The sequence below is a fragment of the Ptychodera flava genome, chromosome 6, assembly GCF_041260155.1.
Source record: "Ptychodera flava strain L36383 chromosome 6, AS_Pfla_20210202, whole genome shotgun sequence".
Lineage (NCBI taxonomy): Eukaryota > Metazoa > Hemichordata > Enteropneusta > Ptychoderidae > Ptychodera > Ptychodera flava.
Genome location: NC_091933.1, coordinates 24,672,011 through 24,693,201, shown reverse-complemented (window position 1 = coordinate 24,693,201; position 21,191 = coordinate 24,672,011). Strand labels below are relative to the sequence as shown.

At 36.5% G+C, this 21,191-nt stretch overlaps 2 protein-coding genes across 2 annotated transcripts; one reads left to right on the top strand and one right to left on the bottom strand.

The window, feature by feature from the left end:
- Window positions 1-390: 390 nt before the first annotated feature.
- Window positions 391-1,274, bottom strand: LOC139134398 (uncharacterized). The gene is made up of 2 exons (XM_070701259.1): window positions 675-1,274; window positions 391-470 (listed from the first exon to the last, which is right to left on the bottom strand). Exons 1-2 carry the CDS (start codon window positions 1,150-1,152, stop codon window positions 391-393), a joined length of 558 nt encoding a protein of 185 aa, XP_070557360.1. The 5' UTR covers window positions 1,153-1,274.
- A 2,132-nt stretch (window positions 1,275-3,406) lies between these two features.
- LOC139135281 (phytanoyl-CoA dioxygenase, peroxisomal-like) lies at window positions 3,407-17,774 on the top strand. Its single transcript, XM_070702601.1, has 8 exons — window positions 3,407-3,532; window positions 6,369-6,529; window positions 7,462-7,633; window positions 8,358-8,439; window positions 11,158-11,339; window positions 12,042-12,191; window positions 15,065-15,211; window positions 16,294-17,774. Exons 1-8 carry the CDS (start codon window positions 3,464-3,466, stop codon window positions 16,348-16,350), a joined length of 1,020 nt encoding a protein of 339 aa, XP_070558702.1. The 5' UTR covers window positions 3,407-3,463; the 3' UTR covers window positions 16,351-17,774.
- Window positions 17,775-21,191: the final 3,417 nt, after the last annotated feature.

Below are 21,191 nucleotides of genomic sequence, written 5' to 3'. Positions count from 1 at the left end.
AGCATTGACACAGTCAGTATTAAAAGGGGAACCATTGGACTTGCTGTGATCTGTATCTACTGAAAATTTAAAACAAACGACACGATATAATGAACTACTTTTAAAAGCAGTATATTATTCTCAAAATATATGTCTTTCCTTGCAATGAAAATACAATAACAAATAATGAAATACAAACACAACTTTTGTAAAACATGACTTCTTTCCTGAGAAGTTGACAGTACTGATTTTATATAAAACACAGCTATAGTACTGACTTTCACAACTGTATGATCACTACACTTCTATACTAGTCACTATCAGCCTGGTTTAACCAGACGGCTGATCTGTTCAGTGGATGGAACAGATCAGCTTTCTGGTTTAACCAGGTTACTATTACTCTACTGGAGACTATGGCAGTGGCTTCATGGGTGACAGTAGGCAGATCCCATATCTTTTTGGTTCGGTACATGCAGGTACCTGCTGAGCACCTGTAAGAAAGGAAAATTGAAAGAAAGGAAAATTGTTATTTTTATTAAAAATTGTCTGCAGTAGTTTTGTGTTTGATTAAAAGGTTTCTCACTTTGGAAAGGGACAAAAGCGTTAATATTGGTGATTTTTATATGCATTTTTATATTAAGCTTACTCCAACATAAACAAAGTCATCACTCAAAATAATCTGCTGATATGACTACCTTTGTCTCCCCTTTCTTGTCTGTTGAATAAAGTGACAATGTCAGTTGAGTGGATGTCCTTTGCCATCTCTCTTCGGCACTTTGCCTTGACATGTGGATTGGTATTGAGTGATGCTGATATCGCAGCTCTTTTCTTCTTCTTTCTTTTTTCGTTAGCAGCTCTCCTGTTATTGGCTGCTGCCTGCTGGCTAGCTCCGTACAGTTCTTTGTATTTCTCATGCACAGCTGATATGGTGGCCATTTTCTCATTTACCATCTGCACAACTGCCTTGACCTTGGCTTGTAGAGAGCGGTAGAAAACCATACTTTCTTGGTATGACGCAGATTTCTTGTTGAGTTTTTCCACGTCTGCTACACAGCTTGAGTACAGCTGGTCAAGTTTGTCAGTCTGGTTGGATACTTCTTTCATATCGCTATACAGTTGCTGGTGTTTTTCCTGATTGAATGCAGATAGCTTGTCTCCCTCTTTTAATTGCATTAGGTACAGCACTCACAAGATCAGTCAGCTCCAAATGGATTTTTTACAAGTTATTTGTTGTACATAAAATTTTAATAGCAGAACCATGAACACAACAAATTATTAAAACATCCGGTTGTGAACCAATAACGTGTATGCATAGCATATATATTGTATTAAAAATTGGCAAGCGAGAAAAAAAAATTTGCTTTGCCACTGCATACAGAAAAAATAATTTGATGCAGGACTGACAATAGAAAAAAAAAAATTTGCTGTCACAGTCATGGGGAAAAAAAAATTGTTGCCCCACCCATTTCCTCCACCCCCCGGAAATCAAATGGTTCACCCCTAAACGGCGACTTTCGGCCGCCCGCCTCGAACGACTATCCAAGCAACGTTACGACACGGTCCCCCGTGGTTACGATAACCTGTGAGGAGAACGGTATAGCATGTGCAGTGGACAACGGTGACGCCTCAAAGTTTTGACGACCTATTCACACATACGCAGAGCTTATGCAAATTTTGATGTTCGCAATGACCACGACTTTTCACTCAGCATGTGTAAACATAACATGGCTAAAAATAGATTGGCTATGAATTTCAGGATGACAACTTGGTACAGTCATGTTCCTAATACTTTCGTGGCAATTTTGACTATATTTCCCCACCTTTATCATTGCGAAATTTGTTGATGACCCGACAGCTTTTTCTTTGCAGTTTGAATAATTTTGTGTTTAATTGTGATTGATAAATTGTGATTAAATAACTATGAAAATAAATTTTCATTGGCCATCATTTCCCGAGCCTGTAATCCAAGTACATCAGATATTTTATTGAAAGTTTGTCGCAACAAAGTCGACATGTCCTTTCTGTGTACATGTCCAGCTGGGTTGACTGTATGAGCGTCGGTCATCTCACAGCGATCAACATCGATCATGTCGCCCAAAAAGTAATTTCATGTCCCAGGCTTTGGTAGTCCGTGTGGCTGTGGGCTACCATTTCATTCGTTTTGGTAGCCCCAGGGAAAAGTTGGTAGTCTGTGGACGCGGGACTACCGCTAATTTCGAGCCTTGGATCTAGCCTGTGTCACATACTGGTTTTTGGTATTGGGCAATTTACCGACTGTTTCAGCGTTGTCATGTTTATCTCATCATAATAATAATAATAATATTTTTATTGCTTGCTTGTAAATATAGGATTTACATCACATTTGTGGCAATAAAAGTGTGATACAAAAATAATACATAAAGTATTACAGTATAATAATAATAGTAAATAATGATATAACTAGGTATTTCTTTGTTTATATAAAGTAAAATATAATCTGCAAGTTGTTCATTAAAAGATAACTCTTGTTTTGTTAGTAGAGAAATAAGCTGATTTTCAGTATCGTCGTTTGGGAAATTGATTTTACTGAAAAAGTACTTTCTTTGGACTTTGTATTTCTGACAGACTAATAAAAAGTGTGTTTCATCTTCAATACTGTTGGTGTTACACTGATTGCAGTATCTTTCAGTAATTGGGGTTTTTGGAACAGTGTGTCTCCCTTTTTCAATTGCTAGATCATGATTGCTAATGCGAAGTTTGGTGAGCAATTTTCTTTTCTCACCTTGCAACTGTGTTAAGTAGGGTTCTAATCTAAAATTACGTTTTATTTTGGCATACATTCTTAGTTTACTATTTTCATCAGTGATCAACTTTTTCCAAAAGACTTCATAATTGTTTGTTAAATTTGTCTTCATTAAACCAGTTATAACTTTGTGGTGTTTAAGTGATGGAGCTTTATCAAGGAGAAAGTCCATTCCATTGTCTTTAATTAAAGCACTTAAACAGTTAAACCAGGATCTATTGTTAGTGTTGTTTACCATTTGCTCCAGAAAAGCTTCTTTAGCAAGATTACAATGTGGCAGTTGTACGATATGAAGCCAGTGTTTAACAATATTAAGTTTGATCTCAAGTAGAAGTGGAAATTGTCCTAGTTCACCCCTCACAGCGGCATTACAAGCTTGTCTATTACACTGTAAATGTTCTTACAAAATTTGAGGTGAGTTTTTTTCAATTGCTGATTTATCCCACTTCTTGTAATCCATGAAATCTTGTCCCCAAATCTCTGAGCCATACAGTAAAACAGGTTTAATGAAAACATTGAATAGATGTAGGGAAAATTTTATCTTTTTGTTGTGCATCATATGTATCCATGATCATGCTCTCATCGAGGTTGGTTTTTGTCACCCACTTTGCGTCTCCCCGGAACCCAAATGGTATAAACCAATGACATTATATAACTAGGTCAATATTACGTTAGAAGTATCTCGACCATTTCCTAACTAACATGGCGGACGAGAGACTGAAGGTACTGTCACAGCATTTGAGAGGGGCGGCAACTCAGTACCCAGGAATTGTATCCTTTCCTCCATCACAATTCGCCGCACTCATTGAATGTGCGCACGGATTGCATTGGTAAGACGGTGATACAGAATTCAGCTGCTGTACTGTACCACAGGGACGAGGGGAGGAGTTCAGTCTTTCTCTCTGCGTATATACATTGGCAATTCCGAGCACAGGCGTCCATGGGTTGGGTAGTCTGCTTGATCGATCGGTCGATCGTCTGGTCGATCGCGATCGCGCACTCGATCTGCCCTCCTGCAATGTATTTGCAGTGTAGGGCAGATCATGGATGTAAATTTTACATCCATGGGCAGATCAGGTACGCGGTCGACAGATCGAGCAGACGAGCACTCTATCAAGCAGACTACCCAACCCATGCCATGGGTCAGGGTGCCTGTGGTTCCGAGCACCAGTGTCACTGTACTGTCTCCCGTCTGCATGTAAATAAATGCGTTTATACTGAGTTCTGTCACATCATCGTTTATTATTATTACCTTTATTTCAGGCCATCGGCCCATACCAAGAAAAACATTAAAATGTAGGCATTACAGCGAAAAATAAATTTTATAAAAGAATAAAAAAACTACTGAAAATACTAATGCATACATTCCTACAATGCTGCCAGAAAGTTGAATTAAAGTAAAAATCAGAATTAACACAACTGTATATTACAGAATCCTTGCTTTCTGTTAATCTTTTGCAAAAGTTCAATAGTAACTTTCGTTGCAATGAAGCAAAATTCAAAATATTTCTTGATACAAAATTGTGACTGATACTCGCATCACGTTTAAGATCAAAAATTATTCGCAATGCATTATGATAAGCCACTTTTAGAGTTGACATCTGTCTAGCACTGTAGTTACACCAAACATTAAGACAATACATACTATATAAAAAGCTTCTAAAAAGGGTACATTTCACAATCTGTGAACAGCAGCTAAAATTGCGCGCAATCCAATTAGCTCTAGCATAAACACATCGAAGTTGCCTGTGCATATCAGCGTTGTCTTCCCCCGACGAAGAAACAATATATCCGAGATACTTTTTAGTGTTAACAAATTTAAGAGATTTTCCATATAAAAATACGATAGGAATTCTGTTAGGTTTCCAAGACCTCGGGAAAATAGCCATACATTCTGTTTTAGTGGGATGAAAAACAATATCATGCTTGTCCCCATAGTGTTCACATATGTTAATTAATTTTTGTAATGCTTTTGCCGAGGGGCAAATCAAAACTAAGTCATCTGCATAAAATAGGTGATTAACAACTGTGTTTACCAAACAGCATCCAACAGGCTGATTGTAGCTTTGTACTTAGATCGTCTACATACACAGCAAAGAGCATAGGTGAGAGATTGCTGCCTTGCCGTACGCCATTAATAACACTGAATGCGTTTGACAAAGCAGACGCCCATCGTACAAAAATAACTGATTTGAATACCAATACTGTAAAATACGGACAATAAACAATGGTATACGCCTATTTATCAATTTACATCAAATTGAGGCACTATGAGTGTGAACACTCAGTTCTGTCAACAACCACACAATACAGATTGCTATGATACATGTCAGTTTCCTGTCTGAAGAAATATGGAGACGTACATTTCATTGGTACTTTTTTCGGTAAACAGTAATAAGTAGGACCCAACTATGAGGAGGATGTTATTCACACCGCAGCGGTGCAAATAAGGAATCTAAATTTCGTAAGAAAAGTACATTTCTTATTCGGCCTGTAAATTTCTTATTCAGCGGGTCGGATAAGGACTGAACGTGTAATTCACCCAGCAGCATGGTGGATACAGAAAAAAAGAATCGTTATGTCTCGCAGCGAAATCCGTCATCCCCTGACAAGGATCAGGGACATATTAAACAGACAGAATGAACTTGTGTCATAAAGTTCCAGGGAGAATGAACAACATCAGGATTTTCACTTGCCTGGAAAGCTTGGAAACGGAAAGCCCGAAAAGAAGTTCGGACAGCCTTCATGGCACTCAAGTGTCACCCAAGTATCAGAGCTTACACTAAGTTGACTTGATTGATTATGTTTTCACAATCTTTGTGAAATCCAACTAAATATAATTATGACATTAAAATGTGTTTCTGGCCTTGGTGTATCAAAGCTTGTCAATCGACATTAAACAGCCCAAAGTTTCCACTTTAAACAGCAAAATCTGTTGAAATAGATTTTGTTGTATGTTTGAAAGCAACAATTTCTTTTGGTGCATGTAAACCGCTTTCTGATTGGTGTTTAGGCTGTCAGGGGCAAATAAGAAATTTAAATTCATTATTCGCATCGCTTTGGTGCGACTAGCCACTTCCAAACTGTATATAATTATTTCTTTTAGACTTGCGGAGATCATTATGTGAATTTGTGTAACATACCATGGAAGTGAAAATAAAATTTACCTCCACCCTCACATTGAACACACAAAACAATTTATGTGACCTGTTAATCAATCAATCTTTATTATACTCAATCACACTAGCAGAGAGTGAGGTTATAAGCCCTGCGTACGATGCTGTGAGTTCCCAACGTTGTACGTTAACGTCAGAACACACAGCATCAGTGTCATACGCAGGGCTAAGAGTGGTATGGGACATTCCAAAATTAGAAAAAGTACAAAACTGAACACTTTCAAAAGGGCAACAATGTATCCAAGTTGTACAATAAACAAACTGTTTTTATCCTCATTCTATGATTTTACTTAAAAGTTGCTGCCAGAAAGTTGTGATGTCATCCCCTAATGTAGCTGCAACAAATAAGTCATGTGAAAAGTATGTACAATAGGGGATTCATTCAGTACATCTACCCATGGACATAAAAAATACCTTAACCATGACTGTAGAGTCCTTGTGATACATCCGCTGTGGCTGTGGCTGCCCACCCAGCGATCAATTACACTCTGAACAATGGAGTACTGACACCAGAGCAGGCAGACTTCTATGAGAAGAATGGATACTTGGTTATCGAGAAACTGGTATCACCAGAAAAGTTAGAGAAGTACAGGTACTAGTATCAGCTTTCTCTTCAGTCTTCATGACTGAGATAAAATGAAAAAAAAAATTGACACTTTTTAGATTATTTCACCACTGTGTGAAATAGATACAAATGATCAGTTGTACATGATATGCAAACTTAATTACCATTTGTATTATACTAAATGTTACGCAAACCCCGAATTACAGTCAACTCGCACCTTTTCCAACCTGCCCAGAACCAACTCGTCCGATTCCAACTCGCCCGATACCAATTAACTCGCCCAATACCAACTCGTCCGATTCCAACTCGCCCGATGCCAACTCACCCTTGGTTTGAGATGTAGCTCTAGATTCCATGTACACTAACCTGATGGCCCGAGGCCAGCTATTTTCATGCTGGGCCAGTAACTCTTGAAAGACAGTCCTGCTGTTCTGAAGACGTGAGCCTGTAACTGCAGTAACTTTCCGTATATGTAAAGAAGCGGAATGAAATTTACTCTTTCAAGAGATTTCCAAAACGTGAAAATCGCAAATAAAAACTTTTCCGTGTTGGCACATATATTTCAAGCGCGCACCTGTGGTTCCCAATGTTAGAAATATTTGTTGTTAGGAACAAATCGTTTTATATGCACCACGTACTCATAAAACTGTAAAATAGTATCGAGGAGTTGGCATCGGGCGAGTTGGAATCGGGCAAGTTGGTATCGGGCGAGTTGGTTCTGGGCGGCTTGGAAAAGGTGCGAGTTGACTGGTACCCATGTAACTTGTCAAAGTTATTTAAACTAAATTTCAGTGTTTCCTAAACATATCTCTATGCTGTTTAAACCCTCACCCCTGAATGCTCCTGTGAACAACTCCACATTCACTGTTGATAATGATTGTGGGAGACCAACCATAGCGGTGAAGTGGTTAAACCTTGCCACAGAATTACTGTCTTTCAATTGCGTATTCCTTTCCCAGAGAATGTTTTGAACTGCTGTGCAAGGGAGAAATGCCAAAACCACCAACTTTGACGATCATGAGAGATGTTGCCATAGCAAAGGCAGAGTTTGTGCCAGGCCAGAAAGCGGTTACCAAGATACAGAACTTCCAAGATGTTCCGGAGATGATGCACTATTGCAGATTACCTGAGGTCAGTCAGACATCTCGTTCCAGCTGATGTGTCAAAGACAAAACAAATGGCTTAACTTTACTGAACCTTGAGCCTTTTTTTTAGCTCTTTCACCACTTTTGCAAGTTGTGTTTCATCATGGAATTTAAATTAGATTTAAATCTAGCAGAAAAATGAAACCCTCATGCATTGCCATGAGATTAATATTTTCAATTTTTTAAAGTTAAGGAAAATGGCATTCAGAATTTATTACTTAGTCAACATTTCTACAAGATACATTATTACAATTGACACCTTGAAAAACCTCATCTATAAATATGATAGATGAGAGCTAGAAAAACCTCATCTATATTATAAAATATGATAGACGAGAGCTATTGATATTTATACATTTTCAGTCATGAATGCAATTTGTGATGTAACATGTTACAAACTAATATTTGAAACATTTGTCATGTCAGTGTACATGCAGCTAGATCAGCAGCCTGGCGATGGTTGTGCTCTTCTCCTGGAGTTGAACCCAGGGTAGTCTGGATGATGGAATGTGGGTTTTGTGCATGTGTATGTATGTATATGTGTACATAATTGTCAGGAGACGACTGAGATAATGGTTGTAGTCTTGAACCACTGTGTAGAACATGGGGATTTGTACCAAGAAATTCTTTTAATTATAAATTGAATTGTATTGTAAATCTGTTTGTTGGTGGTAAATGTATATCTAGCGGTTCTTAAATTTTCTGTACAGCTTTTGAAGTATGTTGAAGCATTCACTGGACCAAACATTATGGCTATGCACACCATGCTGATCAACAAACCACCTGATCCAGGTAAGAAAGATATTTGGCCATTCTTTACTATGTTCAGACAGGGAAAATTGAACCGCTTCTGCAACACTATTTGTGATTTGTAAACACAGGGGATTAATAGCTTGAGTCCGCTTGCGTCCACATACACAAAATTGAGCCATTGTTTTGATGTTTAAGACGTCTTAATGCGCCCTCTCGAGTTCAAAAGGTGTGTATGGCCAAGCATTGTTTGTAACAAGATGGCTGAAATGGACGACGTCGTACTGGCTGTAAAGAATGTCAAAGAGGCTCCCCACCTAACTATCCAAATGTTTTTGTGTCGAGTTTGTGTTTTATTGGTTTCTAAAATGTGTTCGTACATTCTTATCCGATTGTTTGTGTTAATAAAAATGTTTGTTTCGCCTCGCCATAAGCTTTCCCCACACAAACAAAACATTACCGTCCACACTAATCCAAACTTCCATACAAATAGCAATACATTATCAGCGTTGTTCACGTTGTGTTTTGAGTTTGATATGGAATATAACAGGAAAACACTAACGATTAGAGTGACGATAGAGACCATGCCCGATACGGAAAAATTGACATCAACTACCCAGTACTTGCATTGAGCAGTGACCTGAAACTTCAGACTGATATATAAATGTCGACAATATAAAACATTGAAATGCCGGAGAGAGGGAGAGAGAGGTTTACGCTGTCGGGAACTGATTATACTCTTTCGGATATAACTTCGGTGTAGATGATACACAGACATCGAAAATGTACACCTACTTTCCAGAAATCGACTAATCTTATAATAAAGAGTAGAACAAATCCAAAAGTGTTGGTTGAAGTAAATCTTTAGATGTTGGTTTTCGAAAGTTAGATAATACTTACAGACAAAATATGGTTGTCATAGTCTTCTTTTAAAAACTATTATCTTCAACACCACGTTTCTTATGATCGGTGATGCCATTTGTTATTATTTTTTTACAAACTTTCAATGCATCAAACGCTATAAGACAATCTCATCTGCCTGTCAAGGAGTTACAATATATTTCCAAGGGCTGGCACACATGTGTCAGCTTACGTGTCGTCGGTCGAGCGGCCGGTGGCAGTGTCACAGATTGTTCCGTCTGTAATCGCGGCCACTTTGATTTTGATGTGACACCAACGTGCGTTTGAGGTTTTTTTGTTACGAAATTTGTCGACATCACAAAATTTCAGTGCATGCTTTGAAGCAGTCTCAACATGGCAAACATGTCTCGCTTAAATTTCATCCTCGTCGTTCCAAATTAAATTCATTCGACCACTAAATTATTTCGGCAGTTTTAATTTCCTATTAATTCGACGTTTTTCAAATCGTAACTATTTTTTTCTGGTCGAATTGATAGGGTTTTTGGTAGCAAGCTTATCTCTTCGTCGGACCAGTATACCGCGAGATGTAGTACTGTGTTCGGCAGCCATGGCGAAAGTGAATATTGTATATTGGTTGTTGTTTGTTTTATGTTACAAATACCTGTCGCGTGAGGGCGTTTGAAACGCTTCTGAAGCAGCTCAGTCTGTCCACACAGCGATTTGCGGATAGAGTTAATCCCTACAACGGCTCTGGTCGGGCCGACTAAACCGTCTCAAATCTGAAACGCTTCAGAACCACTTCGGAGTGTCCACACATAACTTATTGTGTCAGTATTGGCCCAGAACCGTTTCAGAGACGTTTCAATGGCCTGTGTATGAACGGCATTCTTGATTTCTAGTATATAAGTATATCAGAAGGGTCATTCTTTGTGCTCATTGGTATCTTATGCAAATTGTCAACAAACTTTTCCTGATCCTTCCTGTCAGTAACCCTTGGATCCTGTCAGTCATATACTGATCCTAGAACATATGATAAAAATGGATGTGCATCTACCCACAGTGTCCTTTACATGTCGGACACACCGATGAACTTTCTAAACAGATACATGTACTTTGAACCCTTTGAGTGCAATTATTTTTCCCAACAAATTTTAGTGCAACATTTTGCCAATTTTATGAATTTTCGATACAAAATGTTTTCAATAATTTTGGACCAAATGGACACCACATTTCATTGACCGTGGTATATTTTATTAAAGGCAACAAAAGTTGACTTTGGCACTCAAGGGGTTAAACACAGTATCATTATCATGTAGTCTGTGTATTCATGTCATATTCTGTGTTATTGACACATGTTTTCAAAACTCTTTCATAAGCAAGGCATGGAAGAACATCATTACACAATACACACTGTATTCCTGCCACCAAAGTGTTATTATCGCTTAATGTCCACAAGTTTGAGCCTTCTTTTATCTGTACCAATTGATAACATGATTGAGGAGAAATTTTAAGGGTTAGAAGCTTCAATGTACAGACTCATACCTTTGGAATGTAAATCTCAATAGAGCCTTTGGAAGATTTTTCGGAGCATGAACTGTTTAACTTACAAAAATTTGATATACCATTTGAGACTTCGTGTATCACTAAAATATATTCTGTAAAATTATTTAATTTTCCATGTGAATTTAATTAATTCCACCTTTTGTGCTTTAGTATTCAAATCTGCACAAGGGTTTTATTTAAATCGATTGATTTGCCAACAAAACTAGACAATCAGCATTTTCACTGGGATTAATAAATCTATGAATAAATTGAATTGTTACTCCGAGGGCTTTGCATGCTTAATGCTGTACAACTTCATACTGTTTTTCAACCTTCACAATATTTTTGCTATCACAGGTACGAAGAGTTCCCGCCATCCAATGCACCAGGACTTGTACTATTTTCCATTCCGTCCTGCGGAAAGAGTAGTGTGCTCCTGGACAGCAATGGAGAAAGTACATCGCCAGAATGGATGCCTGGTTGTCATTCCGGGATCGCACAAAGGGAAAATCTTGCCTCATGGATATCCACAGTGGGAGGTATGAAATATTGGAAGGAAGCAGATAAGGGATTTATTTACTCTGCAGTGATAATTTGGATCAGAAATGTGACGTCAGGATTTTGCTGCAGGAGAGCGGAAGTTTGTCACCTCAAATTAAGCATTTTTTGTAAATCTGTATTTAATCACAGGATTGCGATGCGAATTGTCCAAGATTAGAATAAACTCTTCTCTACAAGGTCTATAACTTTTGATATGTCATCCATTGGATAGTCATCAGTGTTGACATTAGTGAACATTTTCAAATTAATAATACTGCAAATAATCTGGTACAGAAATTTTTAATGGACTTGATATTTTGGAGATATGCATAGCCAGATGTATAACTGGATTCAAATTGCAATAGCGCTGGTTGTGATTTCAGGTTTGTTACTACATGTAGCTGCATGTGCACGACTTTCAAACAACAAATTCGGACAAACTTTGTTGTTGCATGCGCGGCTGTTGTTGCAGCTTGTAGTCTGAGCCATAAAATACCACAAAGTGACAAACTAGTGTGACTTTTAGTAAGCGTTGTAACGCTACCAGGTTTTATTTTCATTGTTTGTGAGGAAAATGCAGACAAATATTTATATATGCATATTAATGAGAGAAAAACATGACGTCATTTGCAATCAGTGCCATAGGCAACCCTTGGTAATGAGCGTATTTTAATATTAAAGCTGGTGTTAATGGTTTTCAGGGTGGTGTCAACAAACTATACCATGGAATCCTGGATTACTCTCCTGATAAGCCACGTCTACATCTGGAAATGGAAACTGGAGATACTGTCTTCTTCCATCCCCTGTTGATCCACGGATCTGGCACGAACAGGACAACTGGATTCAGAAAGGTAAATAATTACGTTTCTCAGAACCTGAGACACAGATGTGCATTTTGTAGAAAACAGGATCATCCTCCAATCATGTGAGATACAATTAATAGTAATGCTGAGTGGCAATCATCATGATTCATGATGCACCCTGAGAACAGTTCATCCAATTCTCTTTAGTAGAAATCTCTTTCTCATATGGTACAATACTTTTTAGCTACTATAGACTATAGTCTATAGAAGCTATTGGGATGGGTATCCGTCCGGCGTCCGGCGTCAGTCTGTATGTATGTATATGTATGTATGTATGTATGTATGTATGTATGTATGTATGTATGTCCGTTTGTGAGGCGTCCGTCCACTCAAATATCTTGAGAACCGCAGTACTTACTGATTTGATATTTGTTGTGTAGATGAAAAATATGATTTTGAGAAACTTTTTTAATATGTTTTGAGAAACTTTTTTTTTAATTTTTGATATTGTCGAAAATAGGCAAATTAATGCCAAAAAAGGTGTTTTGGTAAAAAATCTTCTTTCGTATATGCTGGTCAGACAGCTTTGTTATTTGGTGTACAGGTCCCTAGGGATAACCCAACTTAGATTTGTTCAAATTGTGAAGAAATATGCAAATGTGTATTTTTAAGGATTTTTTTGGTCATGTTTGGTCAAAATTTGACTTACATTGTATGTAATTCTTGTACTGTATAAACCCTATCAATTCACCCAGAAAAAAATAATTAATATGATTTTAAATAATTGAATTAATTAGGAAATCATCAAAGCCAAAATAATTTTAGTGTGGAATTATCAGAAAGTTCAACTTTTTTTGACAGTTCATAGTGAAATGCTTACCATCTTGGAGGATTAAAACATGTAAAGGCAACTTTCCTGAATCCCAACTTTGATATATTCTGAACCACATTTATGTTATCTAAAAGAGAATTGCTCATAATAGTTTGTCATGATAGGGTGGTCAAATAAATAGAGATAGAGAAAGTTCTAATTTCCATTTATGGTTGACTTCGGTAAGGATAAAATAAGATTACTTTTTGAGGAAAAAAATAGAGTGGTCAATTAAAAGAGTGGTCAAAGTGATAGGGTTTTATGGTAAAGCTGGGCTGTAAGATTTCTCATGTGCTATTTATAGCAATTATGCAATCTGTGTAAACAGTGCAATGAAAGTGTAACATGATTCCTTATAATGCTTTTGATGACCTTGAACTTCTTAAGTTTCAAACATTTGTCTCTTCAGTGTGCTTTCTCTGAGTACGTACAGTCTCAACTTATTCAACAGGACTTACTTACAATGTTAATTTGAAAGTTAAAATGTGCTTGGTTAATAGGGTGAAAATACTGATATTAAAAGATAACCAACTCAAGATTCTTTATAACCTGACAGATATGCTGTTTTTTTATGACGTAAATCTTGATTTAAGCAAGTCTTGTTTACTTTAATTAGAATGTAATTAACTCTCGTTTATTTGCTATTATAGACTAATGTAGTCTGATGAAATATGCAAATCTGTATTTTTACAGATTTTTTTCCATTTTTGGTCAGGCCATCCTGAAATGAGCTATCAAAGATATCCACCTTCTTCATCAATACATGTGTCACAAAAGGTTATTCTCTACATAACACAGCAGAGCTCTGTCAAATGTTGAGTCGCTTGTTTTTTCAAAACCGCTGGTCAGACAGCTTTAATATTTGGGTTACATGTCCCTAGAATGGCCTTAGTGAGATAATTTCATGCAGTCAGGAAATACTTAATTTTGTATCCATGTCTATAGTAGCTTCAGGGACTTTGGCCCTATGTTTTTATTGTGAACAAATTGATCAGAACCATTAAGGTAATGTAGAATTTTGTCTATAGCTGTGACAGAATCATTATATCTCTGCACAGCTTTATTTGTTCAAATTGAATCTTGACAAAAGTTGGAAACAGAAGCAATAATGTATGCTATAAAGGTAGTACGCGCCTCAAAAGTAAAAGACTTAAACTGTCACGCAAATTTTCCTCAATCTTCCAACCATTCGCTTTCAAAATCAAGATCAAACATTGGGGGTCACCGTGCAAATCTTGGTACTAGAGAAACAATTACCCAAGATTTACCGATGTTTGAAATTCAAAATGGCTGCCATCCCTTTGTTAACCCCGTACGGAAAAATAAAATTTTTGTTTTGCCAAAATAAGAGGTTGAAAGTTTTTCGTACTCAAAGAGCTTCTAAATGAACAGCCACAAGTGCTTGATCAGAGAAGAATTGAAAAAATTTGAGAGTCTGAATATTTGTGTTGAAGCCATGTTCTACTTTAAAGACTTCACCTCGAATGGCATAATAGCTGATAACTGGTTTTATAAATACACAATGTAGCTACTGTGTAGGGAGTGGAGGCTGTTGTGTCATACTTTGATTCGTATCATATTTCAAGGGTCATGTGTCAGTTGTGTCCAAAGTTCAGTGAGTGATCAAGTTTGTTGAACTCTATCACAAGGTCAATGACTCAACTCTTTCTGACGGGGCAACTATGAATAATGATTGCCGCCAAGTCCCATATTCAAGCCATAATTGTCATATTTGGCAAATGAAAAGGTTTTGCTCGGGCCCAGTATTCAACATTGTTGCCAAATGCACTGGTCCAGAAGTCCAATATGGTTTTTGTTTGCTATCCTTAATTCTAACAACTTTAAGGGGTACGTATATACGTAGCACATACCGATCTATCAAAACCATGATGAAGTTCCAGACTACCAAAATACATGCTGGGTTGATTTCACTCAAAAACTCTGAAGCTAATCTCGCTTCTCCTGTCTGTGAGCTAATGTACAATTTTGTGACAAGTTTGAATACTACGGTACATAAATAAGAAAATTCTTCATATATATATATTCGCAGTCCATTTCGTGCCACTTTGCCAGTGCAGACTGCTATTACATGGATAAGATTGAAGATGTTCAGAACAGTGCTGAAAGCGAACTTGAGGAGATGGCCAGGATGACCCTGAAAAAGAGAGGTATCGATCCTCCGACACTTTCAATGAAGGTAAGTGAGTGTACAATTGATCCTGGTTTGAAACTCTGTCTCATCAGATTTGAATTCCCATCTTGTCTGCTTCTTTGAAATATCAGTTTGTGCAACAGAATCATATTTGCTAACATGTTGTGGTAGTTTTTACCTCTTATCGTGTACCTCAAGCCACAGTCTTGTGTAACGCTATGGGAAAAAATGCCCACACACTTGTGTAATAATTTTCTGTATCATGTTCAATGGAGCAAGTTGATATTATTATGAATATCAATCTGTGATGGCATGCAGCCATCACTTTTCCAAAAAATTTACACAAATGGCAATAAATGTTTAAAATAACAAATATTTTTATTTCCAAAATTTTGCAGAATATTATTTTAACTCGTCAATTTCCATAAGATAAATGATAAAACCTTCACGGCCCTGATACAGGTATTTGGGTCTGCAAAGTTGGTATCAGGGCCATAAAGATTAATTTTTTACACTGAATACAGAGGACAGTAAATTTCAATGTATGGCTTTGGATGCACTTGCAGTACATTTAACTCTACCAAGAGATGTGTTACAAATATGTATTCTCACTTTCCTTGCTATGAAGCTATGGAATAATTTAAACATTAGGAGCTTACTAACGCAAATGCAATGGAAATGACAATTCATGAGTACATCCCTTTGCAGTCATCTAAGCTTGGTTGTATTTTTATGCCATTTGTACCAATGGTACTATAGTGAAATAAGTTTAAGCTATTGGCTACTTTCAGTCGTGGTCTCACTGGACATGCAATGCGCAGGTCTATAACATAGAACACAGTTTGGCTACTCCAGACAGTGGTTGTTAGATACTTAGAAGGCTGAGTTTAGGATTCGACGGAATACGTAGAAGGTGTATGTATACAACCAGATTAGACTGACAACAGCACTGCTGGCACACATAATTTGATTTGGTATAATTCTGTCAGCATGGAGTTAGAAACAGACCGTTTCTAACTCCATGCTGTCAGCAAGTCACCGTCATCACTTCAGTTTCAACAGCAATCATAATTAGTGTGGAACAAAAATGTTCTTATACTTATTATGTTTTTTTTTCACTTTTGTAGGACATCTGGTACAGCAAGGCAAGGCTTGTCCATGGGCAACCTGGAACTATGTGTTAGAGAGCAGTGAACTGAATGCACCAACACATGCTTGCACCCGTTGTTGACTGGAATGATTAACATTTGGCTAATTTCAAAGTCATGTGGACGTACGCTGATAAACACATGCATGTGATTTGCATTGAAAATTAGAACAAACTCAAGCACAGTACTTTTAATCTCTGAAAACTAGTGTTTCAGCAACAGTATTGCTGCTGTTTGTAAAAGTAATGCCAAACCAATATGTGAAAGCATTTTGCTATTCCATCAAATGATTTCAAGTGTGTAGAAGAAATAGATCAAAATAGCCAGTAGCCAATGGCTACTGGTATGATTAACGGTCAGAATTCAACTAATCGTATCAAAATACGAAGCCGTGTTTTTACCAAAGAGGCCAATACGTGAAAACTGCATCAGAGTACATTAGCATCACCTGAAATTATTGCAATCTAGTAGATATTACTGATGTCCCAAGTATTAGCAATCACAGTAAGGGTCGGACAGCAGAAATAGTACCATGATTTACCAACGTTGATGAAATTTTGCAGATGACTTCACTTCTATGACATGTCATCAGCATTTTACGGTTTTATCCGTAGTACTTGAAAAACAGTAATTTGATCAACAGCATTTACAGTGTTCTTCATGAATTTGATGTAATGTCCAATGACAGATATCTCATGCACAGTATTAGCATTGATGATGTATGCTGCACAATGCAAGCTGGTATGTGATTTATGAAAAGTTATGTACAACACAATCAAGCTGATATAAAAAGTTGTATACTTAAATACATAACATGAACAGATAGTATCAACAGTGTCACCCTGGCGTGCTCCTTTGATCAAACTGTTGAGATTGGAAAAGTTTCCTAAAATTTCTCATCATTTACATGCATATAAGAACAGACAAATTTTCTTCTTTTGATAAACTCTTTGATAAGTTTTACAATAGTAATCAGCTGCTTGAAAATTGTTTTGATGTGTGTGAGTAGTTCTAGCATCATTCAGAGAAGTGTCAAAGAAAAACTTATTCATTAACTAACAGAACAATTAATGCAGACAAACTGATCAGCTAGAATCATAACATTCCAGTGATTTTTTTTACACTTCATGAATATTCTTGAAATGCACAGGTGAAAGTGCTAGGTGCTTTCAATTAATTTTACTCCCAGTCCCACTGGTGGGTGTGAGTTTTACTGCAATAACTTTGTGAAGTGACCATGATTTTCACTAATTCACTTTTTATCCTTGACAGGATAAACTATAGGATAAACCTTAGTGTCTATGACAATTGCATATCATCACAAGCAGACAGTGTGATATTTTCTTTTACGGCAATTCAGGGATTTTTCAAATTTTATGCAAATAAAAGCCAAAGACTGTAAATTTTTTTTAATAATTTGAATGTTATGTATAAATAAATAAAAAAGAAAACCAAAGAAATTGGAGCGTTATATTGCAGTCATTACTGTTTGATTAAATGTCTCTGGAATCATTCTTTCCAGCAATATGACACCACTACAAGGTGATTGTATATCTGTCCATCTCCCATGTTAGAAATTCTGTCCAGTTTGAGTTAGAGGAGGAGATACCATTATCAACATTAGAGATCTTGACCTTGTCAGCATCTCTATTGATATGTATGAAGTATTTCTGAATTGATAACTATGTGTTTGAGGGTGATTCTGTCATCTCCAAGCTTCAGTATGTTGCCTCTTGAGAACCATTGAATCGTTTGAAAATTCTCATTGGAGCATCTCTGCTGACTTTGTGGTACTCAGTGGCTAAAACGGTCTACTGCATGATTGTCAGTAACGACTTTGAACAAGTTTGGTGTATCACTTGAGAATATTTTAAGTCTGCTGAAATCAATCAAGCCCACACTTTTCTATAGGTGCTGCAAACTTCTCAGGGGTATAGATAACATCTGTCATGCAGATAAAGCCAGGGGCTGATAAAAATCAAATGGCAGATTTTGCAAGAGAAAAAGACTTCTAGTCAGTCAGAACTGAAACGTGCAATGTCAGACACTTTGTTACAAGGCAATAAACTATTGCCATGGTATGAATGATGAACTTTAAATCATACTCCAATGCATTACATTTTAAAAAAAATTGTATATGTTGGAATAGCGTGTTGTAAAAGTCAACTTCATCCCTAAAATGATAACAAATATGATAAAATCCAGATGACATCACACTAACTCAGACTGCATGGTTGTCTTAACTGTATTGAACTCTTCAATGGATACTTTGGTTAGAGGTATACCCATAATGGTATTGTACAAGGTGTACCAGCAAGGGTATTTATTAGATATTAGTCATAAAGTTCTGACCTCACTGCAGAATAAACTAATTTTTGCAGAGAATCACAGGCCAGTGAAATGTCATTTCATGGGGATATCTTGATTTGCCAGCACTCACTGAGGTGTTGAGCAGTATGGAATGACCTAGTTTGTACCCAATTGTCGTGAAAAATTTGTTATTGTTCACTTAATGATCAACTTTGCTTTGATATGTAGGCTTTCTTTTGAGCATGTACTGTCTGACCGAAGTCTAAGGTTCACAGTTCCGGATGATCAACAGTATACCCGATTTTGACAACTAGTAATATTGGGCAAAAGAACATGTCTTGTTGCTTGATTTTGGTTTATATTCGATTTGAAATTATCGCTTCCTTGATAGTCAGACATCTGGGTTAAATATTAAATCCTGTGTTCAGGAAAAAGCTTAGCTAGTTGGAAAGCACTTCTACCCAGTTTGGAATGGTATAACCCTGATAACACAAGGGCTAAGGAAACCAAATGACCCCAATAATCCTGCAGGTACAAAATGTATTGGTGGCTATCTAGACCAGGGACTGCTGCAACATGTGCACGTAGATTTGTTTTATTTGCCACTTTGTTGGAATAAATTTATCTTCTTAAAAAAAAAGACCAGGGGAATTCTCTTGACTACTATAATAATATACATGTACTGCATAGAAATCAAAGAAATCCTCTTTGACTGCTTCGAAGTGAAGTTTACATCAACAAAGAACATGACAGAATTGAACATTTTAGCTTCAATGTCTGCATCACAGATCTTATCATGATTGTCAGCAGTGGTGTGGCACCTGTCAACTTTTTACATTCCAAGCTGCTTCTCTAATAACGCATGTCCAATTGGTTTGAAATTTGGCATACAAGTTGCTAGGGGTGACTTCAGTCATGTTTGTTCAAATTCTAGTGAAATTTGCATATTTGTACTTTTTTGACATTTTTTCCTGGTTTTGGTCAAAAAAAGCTTTGAAACCTCTTTATTGACTTAAGTTTGCTCAAATTGTTGCAAAACTTGCATAGCTGTATTTGTTGGGCCCTTTTTAAATGTTTTTGGTCAAAACATTCTCTGAACTGCATGTCCAATTTTCTTTGAAACTTAGTATTGAGGTTCCTTGGATTGACACCTCAGTAAGGTTTGTTCTAGACTGAAAGAGCCGGCAGTCACTTGAGGGCGCTCTCTATCATGATGAAGTATCATCAAATTTTACTGACAGATTTTAGCATATTTTATATGCATGCATCTTCTCATTTATGCGTAGATGATAACAGATTATAGCTCAGTATTGCCAAGCTGTTGTTAATAAAGCATAATAAAGCTTTCTGAGTATTTGTTATTCACCTTCATTTGAAGATCTCACCTTTGCTATCCCAGATTTAAAAGCAGACAATTGTTGAGGTGAGCTTGAGAAAAGACATGCGTATAAAAAATATTCCATCAAATGTGTAATCACAATTGGAAAACAAATAGTAATTGCAAAACTGGTTTAATTTTGCAATTATAACTCCGACACAGTGGCAGGTCAGACTGCTGTGATAGCTTATTAGGTAGATATTCAATTACTTTTCACTCAACATTCATTAACTATGTCAAGTATCTCTAGTTTGTGAAAAAGAAGTATATCAAACAGCTCGTTACACTGCTTCTGACATTATTGATCTTGAAAGGGCATCAACATGTGAAATAAATTTCAATACAATACAGGAATAATTAGGAATTTTTTTCGAATTATTTGTCACAAGACTTGATTACAAAGATAACAGCAAATTTTTACTTATTTTATGCTGATATATGAAACAATAACTGAAAAAAAAAACTGTAAGAATAACTTGGGAATATTAGGATATGTGAGATCCTTTCTAAATGAATGTATTTATATTCAGTACTGTACTTCAATTCAATGCTCGGGCAGTCAGCTTTTTATTTTTTTTTATTTTTTTTTGAAAGGAAAGTAAAATTTACTCACAAAAAAGTGACTGATATGTCTAGCATCAACATGAAGCGTAATGTCTACATAACTGTAAAGCAAACAAATAATGTACAAAAAATATTTTCAATAACATAATGACTATAACAAATGTCAGTAGTGTAGTGTTGGATGTGTGAGGTCCTTAGGCTGTGCTATAATTCCATTGTTGGGCAGTCACTGGGCTTTTTTTCTTTTTTTTTTGAAAAAGATAAATTTATTTCAACATAGTCACAAATAAAACAAATCTACATAACTGTGAATGCATTAAAATTACAATGCGTCTTGTGTGAAAAAACAAATAATTAGCTGTTTGATTACAAAGATCATCATATGAATGCATTCAGGATGCATTCTTCTCCTTCCAGTCTTACAAGGCTTGAAAACTTTGTGATAAAATCCTCAGTTTTGTTCATCATCTTATAAATGAAATACAATGTATTCATCCATGAAGAGAGATGACATTTCAATTGCATGACATAGGATTGAAGGGAAACTTTAATCCCATCAAGAGTAACCGAATTTCGAATATTCCAAACTGTATATTTTACAAAGGAAGTAATACAGTAAATAATG